Source organism: Anomaloglossus baeobatrachus, chromosome 7 (assembly GCF_048569485.1).
Source record: "Anomaloglossus baeobatrachus isolate aAnoBae1 chromosome 7, aAnoBae1.hap1, whole genome shotgun sequence".
Lineage (NCBI taxonomy): Eukaryota > Metazoa > Chordata > Amphibia > Anura > Aromobatidae > Anomaloglossus > Anomaloglossus baeobatrachus.
This window is the reverse complement of record NC_134359.1, coordinates 286,077,018-286,092,088: the sequence shown is the minus strand read 5'-3', so window position 1 is coordinate 286,092,088 and position 15,071 is coordinate 286,077,018. Positions and strand designations below refer to the sequence as shown.

General features: G+C 48.6%; 1 protein-coding gene across 1 annotated transcript in view; it reads left to right on the top strand.

Annotated features, from left to right (window-relative positions):
• GNG13 (G protein subunit gamma 13) overlaps positions 1 to 12,436 on the top strand; it is a 15,704-nt gene extending 3,268 nt beyond the window's left edge. The window contains exons 2-4 of the mRNA XM_075319456.1: positions 10,260 to 10,486; positions 10,569 to 10,705; positions 11,729 to 12,436. Coding sequence (XP_075175571.1) covers positions 10,608 to 10,705; positions 11,729 to 11,834 — 204 coding nt within the window. The 5' untranslated portion in view covers positions 10,260 to 10,486; positions 10,569 to 10,607 and the 3' untranslated portion in view covers positions 11,835 to 12,436. The remainder of the gene's footprint in view (positions 1 to 10,259; positions 10,487 to 10,568; positions 10,706 to 11,728) is intronic.
• Positions 12,437 to 15,071: the final 2,635 nt, after the last annotated feature.

The following is a 15,071-nucleotide window of genomic DNA, read 5'->3' as shown; positions in this document are numbered from 1 at the left end:
TATTGGAGGAACCAAATCTTTATTATAGGTAAGAGTATCTGATCACTGCAGCTCCATCTCCCCCCTCCCCTCCTCCGGTAAGCCCTGCATCTCCCGGAGCCGGCTACCGCCCTCAGGCCATGTTGTTGGTGCCATTAGGTGATCATCCTGCACAATGACGGCTCCGGCTCACTAATCTCCACTCAAGTCCCCGAGTGGAAAACCATCGTCTATGAAAGTCCCTGACGAATCGTTTCTAGGCGGAGAGGATTTTTTTTTTTGCATTAAAGATTTATAGGATCGAGGTTTAATCCACTTATAATGAAAAGTTCTGCAATTTTCTAATTGACTTTAGGGGAAATTTAAATTTCATACTCGCTGGGAGTAAAATGCGCCAAACTAATAAGTCACGTTCGTCGTTAACGAGCCGGGCGCATTTTGGGATCTCTACGTCAATCATTTATGCAAATTTATCGCCATTGATTGACCACACCTCTCCCACTAAGCCCTGCCCACTTGTCAAGAGGCGCCATAATGGAAACTGTCGCCATTCTTTGCGCACATCGTCATTTTTTTTTCTCTCATTGTCATCCTGACTCATGGCTCACGATTGTATACTTGCTGTTTGCAACATGTCTGCTTGCTGTCAGTAAATGGAAACCTTTTTGTCATCCTGACCCATGGCTCACGATTGTATACTTGCTGTTTGCAACAACTCTGCTTGCTGTCAGTAAATGGAAACCTTTTTTACAGCCAGTAATGCCTCCCACAGCTGAGAGTGTGTTACAATTGTATCTGGTGTAGACAACATCAGTCACAATTAAAGCAAGTGCTATTAAAGGGGTTGTCCAGAATTTTTTTTTTTTTATGTCTGGTCCATCATCTCTAGCCTTTGTAGTGACTTTGCATTGCACGTGAGGCCGACAATTGGCCGGAACAATGGACGTAACGTCATCACTGTAGGGTTATAATCGGTAATTATTGCTCATGGTTTAAAGGGAACCTGTCAGCAGAAATTTAGCTTTAAACCTAAAAGTGCCCCCCTCTGCAGCTCCTGGGCTGCATTCTAGCAGGTTCCTATAGTTTTTGTGCCCCCTTTTAAACCAAATTAAATACTTTATAAAGTTGTACCTTTTGGTATGCAAATCTTGTAAATTATCCATGGGGGCGGGCTCTCTGGTGTCCGTTACTGTCCCTCGTGCCGATTTACGCCATCTCCCAACGCTCCATTTCATACATCAGGACGCCGCCCTGTGCGCCCGAGGTCCTGCGCATGCGCCGTGCGATTGTGTGCACAGTGACCGCTGGTGACGTGTTGCGCAGGCACGAGGTTATGGGCGGCGCTGTGATTGCATCAGCAAGTGCCCACCCATAATCTCGTGCCCGCCCTTTCCCCTCTGCCTCCAGCGCTCTGCGCAAGCGCTGGCCAGATGACCCGACGTCACCTCTCGTAACCGGTGGTGTCCTGCTCCGCTCCTCCCATCTATTTCCTGCTGCAGGGTAAGATGGGAACGAAGTGACGTCGGGTCATTTGGACAGCGCTTGCGCAGAACGCTGGAGGCAGAGGGGAAAGCGCGGCCACGAGATTATGGGCGGGCACTTGCTGATGCAATCACAGCGCCGCCCATAACCTTGTGTCTGCGCAACACGTCACCAGCGGTCACTGTGCACACAGTCGCACGGCACATGCGCGGAATCTCGGGCGCACTGGGCGGCGTCCTGATGTATGAAATGGAGCGTTGGGGGGACGGCGTAAATCGGCAGGAGGGACAGTAACGGACACCAGACAGCCCGCCCCCATGGATAATTTACAAGAATTGAATACCAAAAGGTACAACTTTATAAAGTATTTAATTTGGTTTAAAAGGGGGCACAAAAACTATAGGAACCTTTCTAGAATGCAGCCCAGGAGCTGCAGAGGGGGAAACATTTAGGTTTAGAGCAAAATTTTTGCTGACAGGTTCCCTTTAACGCATTTCAGGCCCTTGCGTCAACTTAATGAAAAAAAAAAAATTAACGTTTCGGACCATCCCTTTAAGTCTGGTAGTGACGGGGTTAATAGCACATGGCTTGTGCTCCCTGTGTCAATACTGGGATCTGTGGGTTTGTAAGAACAGTGCAGGGACAATGTCTACATCCAGTATACAAATACATGGCCGGCACCAGGGGAGGGGACGGCGGCGGCGGGGAGCAGATGGAGGCTTTCAGCAGAATTTGCATTGGGTTAATGTGATGCATTAGCGGCTGGATGCGGTCATTAAACAGAAGAGGCCGGAGCGATGCGCTCAGTTGTCCTCTCTGTCCCATCAATGCAGCGTAGACGAGACCCCCGGACTATAAATCACTGCGCAGACCCCTCCGGGCGGGCTTCTAGACAACATCTCAACAAAGAGACTCGCAGACCCCTTCTGGATGACTGCGCCATAACTCACATATGTCATTAATTTCGAACGGGTGTCAGGTTTTACTCCCTGTTATATTGAAGCCCCCCCCAGCGTCACTCATCCAGAGCAACTCATTAAATAGCGCCCAATAACATAGAGGGCCCATCCATGTGACTTATAGGACCAGTACAGCTTATATGCATTTTTCTGAAAGCTTCAAATCCCTTGTATTTGCAGTCACCACTAGAGGGAGCTCACTACAGTTTCCATTGACCTCATTGGTAAAGCACTATGCAAAGAGTGCCCTCTAGTGGTGGCTGCAGGCATATAGATAACTTTATCAGATGTTCACTGCTGAACACCCCCCCCCCCCCCCCGGTCTGTACATTTATCCTGGTTTCTCCCTTCTCTGGTTTGATCCATTGGACGGTCTGATCTTCATAGCATTTCTCACAGGTAAGTGGGGAAAAAGAGGACGCAGGGGGCGGGAGACTGAGACGTGGAGGCCGAACCAATAGGCTGAAATGTACTCTGCTTAATTATTAATATTTCATATTTTAAGTTTTATTTCTTAATATTTATCTCTTAATATGTTAAGTCTGGTGTTAATACAGTTAATACGTTACCGGGGGGTTTATGGTAACACAAACCCAAATGATAGTTTACTGTTTTTTGCAAAGTCAGTCATACTGCTCCTATTATTTAGACCCTGTACCTAGGTGAACAGCTCCTCACACAATATGATGGCCCCCCACAGCTCCCCATACAGTATGATGGCCCCCCACAGCTCCCCATACAGTATGATGGCCCCCCCACAGCTCCCCATACAGTATGATGGCCCCCCACAGCTCCCCATACAGTATGATGGCCCCCCCCACAGCTCCCCATACAGTATGATGGCCCCCCACAGCTCCCCATACAGTATGATGGCCCCCCACAGCTCCCCATACAGTATGATGGCCCCCCCACAACTCCCCATACAGTATGATGGCCCCCCCACAGCTCCCCATACAGTATGATGGCCCCCCCACAGCTCCCCACACAATATGATGGCCCCCCACAGCTCCCCATACAGTATGATGGCCCCCCACAGCTCCCCATACAGTATGATGGCCCCCCCACAGCTCCCCATACAGTATGATGGCCCCCCACAGCTCCCCATACAGTATGATGGCCCCCCACAGCTCCCCATACAGTATGATGGCCCCCCCCACAGCTCCCCATACAGTATGATGGCCCCCCCACAGCTCCCCATACAGTATGATGGCCCCCCCACAGCTCCCCATACAGTATGATGGCCCCCCCACAGCTCCCCATACAGTATGATGGCCCCCCCACAGCTCCCCATACAGTATGATGGGCCCTCCACAGCTCCCCATACAGTATGATGGCCCCCCACAGCTCCCCATACAGTATGATGGCCCCCTCCACAGCTCCCCATACAGTATGATGGCCCCCCCACAGCTCCCCATACAGTATGATGCCCCCCCCCACAGCTCCCCATACAGTATGATGGCCCCCCACAGCTCCCCATACAGTATGATGGCCCCCCACAGCTCCCCATACAGTATGATGGCCCCCTCCACAGCTCCCCATACAGTATGATGGCCCCCCCACAGCTCCCCATACAGTATGATGGCCCCCCCCACAGCTCCCCATACAGTATGATGGCCCCCCACAGCTCCCCATACAGTATGATGGCCCCCCACAGCTCCCCATACAGTATGATGGCCCCCCACAGCTCCCCATACAGTATGATGGCACTGTCGAGGGCGGGGGCCGGTTTCCCCGTTGCGGGGGCTGCTCGGGGAGATCGCGCTCGGATCCGGTGCCTTCTCCTCGGTGGTTCGAGCGGGCCGGACCCGGGGCTCGAGCAGCGCTCCTCGCCCACGAGTGAAAAGGGGAGGAATTGGGGATTTATACAGAGTTCATGACGCCACTCACGGGTCGTGGTGATGATGGGCACCACCGCTGCTGGTGACGGGGTTCCCGGGAGCGATGGCGGGGAGCAGCTAGGTGTTGACCCCTCCATGGGTAGGGGCTGTTGGTCCCGGTGCCCGGTGGCTGATTGCTTTCCAATAGGATGGGGCTCGCGGGGTGCAGGGTCGCAATGCAGCGCAGCGTGGTGCCGGATGGCACTGGTGTACTCACTCAGATACAGATGGACAGAGTCTCTGGTAAACCAAACGGCTGGATGGACGGGGCCCGCAGCCCGCTGCAGTGTTTGCCTGGACAGGTTGATGGTGGCTGTCGTTTCCCTGCACCTGTGTTTGAATGTTGACTCCAATGCCTGGGCACCGGTAGTCCGCTCCCCGACGTATTTGTGCCGGAGGAGCCCCTTTGCCCGCAGACGCTGGTCCTTTGGATCTCTGGCCCTTGGCGGTGGCGCTTATCCGTACTGGTTGGGCTGTTGCCTTCAATCGGGACTTGGTTGGGAATGAACCCCTGAGGTCCAGACCGCAATAAGAGAATTTGACTAGGTTGGCTTTAAGCCTAGTCGGGGTCTGAGTACCCTGCCTGGTGCTTGGCTCCAATCGGCTCCCCGGTTCGGTACCGGCGGGCCACCGCCTGACCTCGGTCCTACGGTTCCGCTGACCTTCGCATGACGGCCACCATCGTCTGCCGACCTTGCTGGAAGTGCCTGGGCTCAGACCCAGACCCAGACAGTTTTCACTCCTCACTCCCTCCTGACCACGACTGGACTCACTATCTTTTTTCCCGCCTCCAGCCTATGTTCTCCTCGGTGGGCGGGGCCAACCGCCTGGCTCCGCCCCACCTGGTGTGGACATCATCCCTGGAGGGTGGCAACAAGGGTTTTAAGTTTGACTGGTGTGACCTGTCCAGGGAAGGGGGGTGTGTGGTGTGGTGACCTGTGACCCCTGGGGTCCAGGGCGTCACAGCACCCACACCTCCCCATACAGTATGATGGCCCCCACAGCTCCCCATACAGTAGGATGGCCCCCACAGCTCCCCATAAAGTAGGATGGCCCCCACAGCTCCCCATACAGTAGGATGGCCCCCACAGCTCCCCATACAGTAGGATGGCCCCCACAGCTCCCCATACAGTAGGATGGCCCCCACAGCTCCCCATACAGTAGGATGGCCCCCACAGCTCCCCATACAGTAGGATGGCCCCCACAGCTCCCCATACAGTAGGATGGCCCCCACAGCTCCCCATACAGTAGGATGGCCCCCACAGCTCCCCATACAGTATAATGGCCTCCACAGCTCCCCATACAGTATGATGATCCCCCACAGATCCCAATACAGTATAATGGCCTCCACACAGTGTGGTGGCCCCCACAGTGCCCCATACAGTATGATGGTCCCCAACAGCTCCCATACAGTATAATGAGCTCCACAACACCCCATACAGTATGATGGAACCTCAGCTCCTCACAGTATGATTGCTTACACAGCTTAATGGCTCTCACGCCCCATACATTATGATCCTCCACACAGTATAATGGTTTAATGATCTACATAGCTCTTCAAACAGTTTGACTGCCTTTACCACCCCCCATACGATATGGTAGACCCCACACAGCATGATGAAACCACAGCCCCCCACACAGTACGAGGCTCCCCACACAATGCAATGCAACCACAGCCTCTCACACAGTTTGAGGGCCCCTCAGGCCTCCACACATTATGATTATGAGGCTCCCCACAGCAATCTACACAATATAATGTCCTCCACAGCTCCCTATACACTATAACCCCCACATAGTATGATGGAACTACAGACCCCCATACACTATGACAGTATGATGTTCCCTACAGATCTGAACACAGTATGACACCCCCAACCCACGTTGACACACCTGTATTATGACCACAGTTTCCTCCAAGTAATGTCAAGACTATAACAGTAAATAAATACTACTAAACTTTAGCCCCGTATCTCCCATGTGCAGCAGATGGACTGAGGCTCCAAGAAGCAGGCACAATGTAGTGCCATCCTCACGTTTGATGCGCCGATGCACAGTCTGAATGGTAGACGACAGGTGGCTCCTTCCTCCACCATTGTGTTCACCCTGAAATCAAGAGGCTGGGTAGGGGGATCACAGCCACCCCTGACTCACAAGCCCTGTAGCAGTAGGCTGCGGTTGCCAGGCTTTTGGTTGGTTTCCAGGCCGTTGGTTGCTTTCTAGGCCTCTGGCTACCAGCTCTTTGATTGGTTGCCAGGCCTTTTGGTTGGATTACAGCCCTTTGGATGGTTTTCCAGGTCCTTGGTTGGTTTCCAGGTCCTTGGTTTGTTTCCAGGCCCTTGGTTGGTTTACCAGGCTTTTGGTTGGTTTCCAGGCCCTTGGTTGGTTTGTGAGGCCCTTGGTTAGTTTGCGAGGCCCTTGGTTAGTTTGCGAGGCCCTTGGTTGGTTTTCCAGGCCCTTGGTTGGTTTTCCAGGCCCTTGGTTGGTTTTCCAGGTCTTTGGTTGGTTTTCCAGGCCCTTGGTTGGTTTTCCAGGCCCTTGGTTGGTTTGCGAGGCCCTTGGTTAGTTTGCGAGGCCCTTGGTTAGTTTCTGAGGCCCTTGGTTGGTTTTCCAGGCCCTTGGTTGGTTTTCCAGGCCCTTGGTTGGTTTTCCAGGCCTTTGGTTTGTTTTCCAGGCCTTTGGTTGGTTTTCCAGGCCCTTGGTTGGTTTTCCAGGCCCTTGGTTGGTTTTCCAGGCCCTTGGTTGGTTTTCCAGGCCTTTGGTTGGTTTTCCAGGCCTTTGGTTGGTTTTCCAGGCCTTTGGTTGGTTTTCCAGGCCCTTGGTTGGTTTTCCAGGCCTTTGGCTGGTTTTCCAGGCCTTTGGTTGGTTTTCCAGGCCTTTGGTTGGTTTTCCAGGCCTTTGGTTGGTTTTCCAGGCCTTTGGTTGGTTTTCCAGGCCTTTGGTTGGTTTTCCAGGCCCTTGGTTGGTTTTCCAGGCCCTTGGTTGGTTTTCCAGGCCCTTGGTTGGTTTTCCAGGCCCTTGGTTGGTTTTCCAGGCCTTTGGTTGTTTTTTCCAGGCCTTGGTTGGTTTTCCAGGCCTTTGGTTGGTTTGCTAGGCTTTTGTTTGATTTCCAGGCCTCTGGTTGGTTTGTCAGACCCTCTGGCTGGTTTCCCGGCCCTCTGGCTGGTTTTCAGGTCTTTGGTTGTGTCGTGCCACAACTTCCCTGTGTCTGATATATAATATACTAATCTACAGTCCTCTCAACCAAGAAAAGGGGTGCAAATAATCAGAAAACTGGGGGGGGTCTAACTAATTTGGGCTGTCACCTCGAGTTTTTGGGCGCAAGGCTTGAATGCCCTACCCTACATTTTGAATTGATCATTTTGGAAACCCCCTCATCTCTAAATCCTCGGGAAGGGAAGCGGGAGATCTGGATCTACATAATCCAAGTCCTATAGTGAACTTCTCATAGTCTTGATGGAAAAAAGAAATCCTGTTTTGTGTACACAGCTCTTCTGCAGATCTATGTGTCTCCATGGCTACGGCCCACACAACCCCTGAACGGTCTTATACTCACCGACCCACAGACATAGGTGAGGGTGGGCAGTCATTTAAGTCTCACAGCTCAGTGTGTTACTACCAGGTACATGCTGGGAGTTGTAGTCCGGTTTCGGGCACATTGGCACAAGCCACATGGAGGCCAGGAGATCACATCGGTGGTTCAGGCCCCAAATCTGCGCTCAGGAAACACTAATCCCCCCCCCCCCCTCCCAAAATACAAAAAATCCTGATCCGCTGTTTGTGTGAAAATATCGGCAGAACACAACCCCCATCCTCCATCTGCTCCAGCTTTGTGTTATTTAGTTCCTGGAGTCTCAGATTTGTGTTTAATCCACAGCGTGGGGAACCGGGTGTGAGGAAAACCACCGGAGACTACGACCCTCATCATTGCATCCCGTACACAATAATAGAACTGATATTGTTATGCTGGGAGTTGTAGTTATCTGTGTATAGAATTGTATTGTGGCCGTGTCTAGTGTCACACTGAGTTGTGTAATAATAGTTTTGTATTGCTGTCACGTAATGTGGGGGGGGGGTGTAGTCCTCTATAGACAGTACTATAGTCACTTTGGGGGTTGTAGTGCTCTGGGCCTAAGAAAAGGAGAGTATCGTGGTCATGTTCTGTGCATAGAGGATGATAGCGTACTACTACCCTCAACATCACCAATTCTATCATCCTCTATACACAGAGCACTACAACCCCCAGCATGCCCATAATATAATTCTATCATCCTCTATACACAGAGCACTACAACCCCCAGCATGACCACGATACAATTCTATCACCCTTTATACAAAGGCACTACAACCTCCAACATCACCATAATAGAATTCTATCTATAGAGGATGGTAGAATTGTATTATGCTCATGCTGGGGGTTGTAGTGCTCTGTGTATAGAGATGATAAAATTATATTATGGGGGTTGTAGTGCTCTTCGTATAGAAGATGATAGAATTATATTATGGGCATGCTGGGGGCTGTAGTGCTCTGTGTATAGAGGATGATAGAATTATATTATGGGCATGCTGGGGGCTGTAGTGCTCTGTGTATAGAGGATGATAGAATGATATTATGGGCATGCTGGGGGTTGTAGTGCTCTGTGTATAGAGGATGATAGAATTATATTATGGGCATGCTGGGGGTTGTAGTGCTCTGTGTATAGAGGATGATAGAATTATATTATGAGCATGCTGGGGGCTGTAGTGCTCTGTGTATAGAGGATGATAGAATGATATTATGGGCATGCTGGGGGTTGTAGTGCTCTGTGTATAGAGGATGATAGAATTATATTATGGGCATGCTGGGGGCTGTAGTGCTCTGTATAGAGGATGATAGAATTGTATTATGGGCATGCTGGGGGTTGTAGTGCCCTGTGTATAGAGGATGAAAGAATTATATTATGGGCATGCTGGGGGTTGTAGTGTTCCACGTATAGAAGATGATAGAATTGTATTATGGGCATGCTGGGGGTTGTAGTGCCCTGTGTATAGAGGATGATAGAATTATATTATGGGCATGCTGGGGGTTGTAGTGCCCTGTGTATAGAGGATGATAGAATTATATTATGGGCATGCTGGGGGTTGTAGTGCCCTGTGTATAGAGGAGGATAGAATTATATTATGGGCATGCTGGGGGTTGTAGTGCTCTGTGTATAGAGGATGATAGAATTATATTATGGGCATGCTGGGGGTTGTAGTGATCTGTGTATAGAGGAGGATAGAATTATATTATGGGCATGCTGGGGGTTGTAGTGATCTGTGTATAGAGGAGGATAGAATTATATTATGGGCATGCTGGGGGTTGTAGTGCTCTGTATAGAGGAGGATAGAATTATATTATGGGCATGCTGGGGGTTGTAGTGCTCTGTGTATAGAGGATGATAGAATTATATTATGGGCATGCTGGGGGTTGTAGTGTTCCACGTATAGAAGATGATAGAATTGTATTATGGGCATGCTGGGGGTTGTAGTGCCCTGTGTATAGAGGATGATAGCATTTTATTATGGGCATGCTGGGGGTTGTAGTGCTCTGTGTATAGAGGAAGATAGAATTGTATTATGGGCATGCTGGGGGCTGTAGTGCTCTGTATAGAGGATGATAGAATTATATTATGGGCATGCTGGGGGTTGTAGTGCCCTGTGTATAGAGGATGAAAGAATTATATTATGGGCATGCTGGGGGTTGTAGTGTTCCACGTATAGAAGATGATAGAATTGTATTACGGGCATGCTGGGTGTTGTAGTGCTCTGTGTATAGGGGAGGATAGAATTGTATTACGGGCATGCTGGGGGTTGTAGTGCTCTATATACAGAGGAAGATAGAATTGTATTATGGGCATGCTGGGGGTTGTAGTGCCCTGTGTATAGAGGGCGGCACCATTGTACGTCTGTTCTCATCCTCTCTTCTTCACTTTCTTTCCCCCAGGCGCTCACATGGGCCATAGTGATGCACCTGCCCTAAATGCCATGTAGGGCCGCCCTCGTCATCCTCTCCAGACGTCCGTCCTCTCCTCCTCTGCCGCCTCCTGGAACATTCAAATCTCATACAAATCCTCCCGGAGCTTCATTTGACTTGTGCCCGGTCGTGGATGCAAAGCAGAAGATAAGAGGCCACAACATCACCGCGGTGCAGAGTCTGGTGTCCGGCAGCAGGTGAGAGCGGACCTACCCCCGGGGGGCGGATAGAGGGCGCTAGAGAGGGCCGCAGGGGTATAATCTGTGTGTGATGTTACAGTGCATTCTCTGCGGGGTCTTCCACTGACAATCGGCAACCATGGATGAGTGGGACGCGCCCCAGATGAAGAAGGAGGTGGAGAGCCTGAAGTACCAGCTGGCCTACAAGAGGGAGATGTCTTCCAAGTCCATACCTGAGTGAGTACAGAACATCTTCACAGCAGTGCAGAGTATGTAAGGAGAGGACTGAGATTATACAGTGTACCACACTGCAGGACGGGGGAGGGGATGGAGTGAAAAGTGCAGGGCCCCCTCAAAAAAAAACAAAACAAAACAAGAAATTAATTCCCTGGTCACCTGTTGTGGGGAGTTGGGCATAGGTGGCCCCCAGTCTCCTTGTACTGATGTAGGCTACGTCGCTGGTGACCCCCATATTACAGGGTGAAATCTCACTTCACCTTCCTGGTAGAGCAGATTTCCTAATTAGACTTTAAAGAGCCGTAATTAAAAGGCCGCTCGTTACTAATGAAAAGCCGAAGAACAGGTCAATGAGCGAAATCCCCGCCGCAGCCTCACGCATTACAGGCTGAGCGGCGGTCCCAGCACCGGCCATGTAATGGTTAACATTTTATGGCCAGTAAGCGGCGAAGGATGAGTGATAATGGTGCAGAGAATAGGAAATACAGGCCTGGCGTGTATACTCTACAGCCGTATACAAGGGTAGAGCGGACGCCAGCGTGATAGCATCTGTGACCACTAGATGGCGATGTTACATTGGGTCATCGCCACCTTGTGGTCAGAAATATCTGCCTCAATCAGCATCAAGAGGAAAAAAAACCACAGCTCCATCACATCAAGTACAGGACATGGCTCCATCGTCACCCGGGGGTAAAGATATGGCCTCATCATCAGCCGGGGGGGGGCGCAGAGACATAGCCCCCAAAGGGGCCGAGATATTACCATCACCTAGCTCCATTATCGGGGGGATAAACATAGCTCTGTCGTCATCAGGAAGAGACATGGCTTCACTGTCACCCAGGAGTAGAGCCATAGCTCCATCATGACTTGGTTTGAAGTCTATAATTTACTTCCAATCTGATCAGACGCTCGGGCTGCCGTTCTTTGCCTTCCCCATTCTTTGCACTGCAGCTCTGCTTCTGTCTGTAGAGTATGAAGGTTGGAGACTTTTGGTAACTTGTCTCCCCCCTCGTTTTATTTTAGGTTATTGAAGTGGATAGAAGAGGAGGTGCCCAATGACCCAATCCTGAACCCCGAGCTGATGAAGAATAACCCGTGGGTGGAGAGAGGAAAGTGCAGCATCCTGTGAGGCTACGACCCCCGGCACTGCCCCCCACCCGATCTTCTCATTTACTCTGAATGTAACCAATACTGATTATAGGGTGCAGATAGGAAGCCGATGACTGCGCTGCATTGTCCCACTCCACAGAGGGGCTCCTAGTCACCCGCGTACCCGGATCCCTACATTTCTCCATGACCAGTAGATAGAGGGGTGAAGATGTGGACCCATTATACTTTACCTTTAGGTTTACACGGTTGGTAAGATGCGGGGGAATGCCTTTGCTTTAGTTTAGCAAAATGCTCTGCGGTGAGCGGTTCTGCTAGGTGTGCGCTACGTCACAACCGTACAACGGCAATAAACAGGCTCCACCTGCACTGCGAAAGTAGCATGAGAGGCTTCCGGGCCCTGGTGTACCCCACAGCGCCCCCCACTGTACCTTCCACAATATGCACTATGTAAACAGTCTCTGCTTTCCAGGTTGTTGTAATTACTTTATAGAAAATAAGGGGAGATCCTGCAGACCCCAACCCCTTTGTATTTTTCTGTCCAAAGAATTAAATGCAAAGAATATTCTAAAAAATTGAATAGAAAATTCATATCTAATAAAGAAAAAAATTGGTGCATTTTTCCTTCACTGTCACTAGTGTTATTTATCATCACCCCCCCCCCCCCATGTGATTCACCGGGAAAACTCCTATACATTAACACCCATATATGTTATATTATTGTACATAGGGGGCAGTATTATAGCAGTTATATTCTTGTACATAGGGGGCAGTATTATAGTAGTTATATTCTTGTACATAGGGGCAGTATTATAGTAGTTATATTCTTGAACATAGGGGCAGTATTATAGTAGTTATATTCTTGTACATAGGGGGCAGTATTATAGTAGTTATATTCTTGTACATAGGGGGCAGTATTATAGTAGTTATATTCTTGTACATAGGGGGCAGTATTATAGTAGTTATATTCTTGTACATAGGGGGCAGTATTATAGTAGTTATATTCTTGTACATAGGGGCAGTATTATAGTAGTTATATTCTTGTACATTGGAGGCAGTATTATAGTAGTTATATTCTTGTACATAGGAGCAGTATTATAGTAGTTATATTCTTGTACATAGGGGCAGTATTATAGTAGTTATATTCTTGTACATTGGAGGCAGTATTATAGTAGTTATATTCTTGAACATAGGGGCAGTATTATAGTAGTTATATTCTTGTACATAGGGGGCAGTATTATAGTAGTTATATTCTTGTACATAGGGGGCAGTATTATAGTAGTTATATTCTTGTACATAGGGGGCAGTATTATAGTAGTTATATTCTTGTACATAGGGGGCAGTATTATAGTAGTTATATTCTTGTACATAGGAGCAGTATTATAGTAGTTATATTCTTGTACATAGGGGCAGTATTATAGTAGTTATATTCTTGTACATTGGAGGCAGTATTATAGTAGTTATATTCTTGTACATAGGGGGCAGTATTATAGTAGTTATATTCTTGTACATAGGGGGCAGTATTATAGTGGTTATATTCTTGTACTTAGGGGCAGTATTATAGTAGTTGTATTCTTGTACATAGGAGCAGTATTATAGTAGTTATATTCTTGTACATAGGGGCAGTATTATAGTAGTTATATTCTTGTACATTGGAGGCAGTATTATAGTAGTTATATTCTTGTACATAGGGGGCAGTATTATAGTAGTTATATTCTTGTACATAGGGGGCAGTATTATAGTAGTTATATTCTTGTACATAGGGGGCATGATTAGGATTTGGTTTCATGTGTGAGTACAATCCGATAAAACATCGGACTGCGCTTGCACCAGTGTTCAATCGCAGAAGGACACTGCCTGATTATTTCTCATGCCACAGCGGCATGCGGAATGAATCGCAGCATGCTGCGTTTGGCAGAGAGTCTCTGCTCCCGTACCCCCCATGCAAGTCTATGGGAGCGCGTGAAACATTGCACTGCACTCGCGTGTAATCTGAGTGCAGTGCAATATATGCAGAGACAGACAACGGAGGCGATGGGGAGAAAGTCCTCCCTCCATCTTGTCCACACCTGTGACACGATCGCATCATAGTCGCATGAACCTCTGCTGACGCACGCAGCGAGGATGATTGGCGTATCGCCTCCAATGCTGTACGCAAGTGGAACTGAACCCTTATAGTAGTTATATTCTTGTGGTCAATAATACAATAGTGCTTACATTTATCCTAAATTGCTAGGTTCCTGTCACTATTATATATATATTTTACAGAAAGGGAGCTTACTAGTCCATAAGGTTGCCAGCCATGAGATTGTAGGACAGGTGCAAGTATTCCAGCACTGTTTGTGTGCAGCATAAAGTAGTTGGAAAAATTAGCACAACCTTAGTTGCCCTTAGTCGTAGCCTACCTGAAACGCGTCAGGCCTTTGACTTTAGGCATGGATCCATATCTGTTTTAGTAACATTTTTGAAGATTAATATGCAAGAATAAGAGGAAGACTTATTTTTATAATTTGGATGGTTGTGCTAATTTTTCCAACTACCTTTCACTATTTATAATATATATATATATATATATATATATATATATATATATAATTTTATAATATTTTTATAATAAAATATTTTAATTTTATAAATTTTATAATTAAGAAAATATATTATAAAATACTAATGTATTATTTTATAATATATATATATTTTATATAAATAATAAAATATTATATATCATTTCTTTATCGTTCCTATGGGAGACCCAAACCACGGGTGTATAGCTACTGCCCCCGGAGGACACACAAAGTTACTACACTCAAAAACGTGTAGCTCCTCCCTCCTAGCATATACACCCCCTGCTAGCCAGTCCTAGCCAGTTTCATGCTTTGTGTCAGGAGGATCACACACACACATGCATCCTTTTTTGATTTTTCTTTTTTTCTAAAGATTTGGAAGAAAAGCGGGTCCACTGGACTCCCGGCATGTCCCTTCTCACCCCCCTAGCGGCGGTGCTGTTAAGGTTGATTCAGGGCAGGAGCCCTTCATGCCGCGCTCCTTCACCATCCCATGCTCGGGCTCTGGCTTGAAGTGGGAGCCAACACGGTTCTCACTGCCTTGCAGGAGACCGGCCTCCATCCGCAGCCCTTTTGCAGGACCCTGCTGGACGGAGCACTGAACCCCCACCCCACAGGGACTGGGCCCTGCGTCTCAAAGCTAAGTATAGAGACGTTTATTCAGAGGGTCCTTCTGCAATGTGGGGCACTTTTAT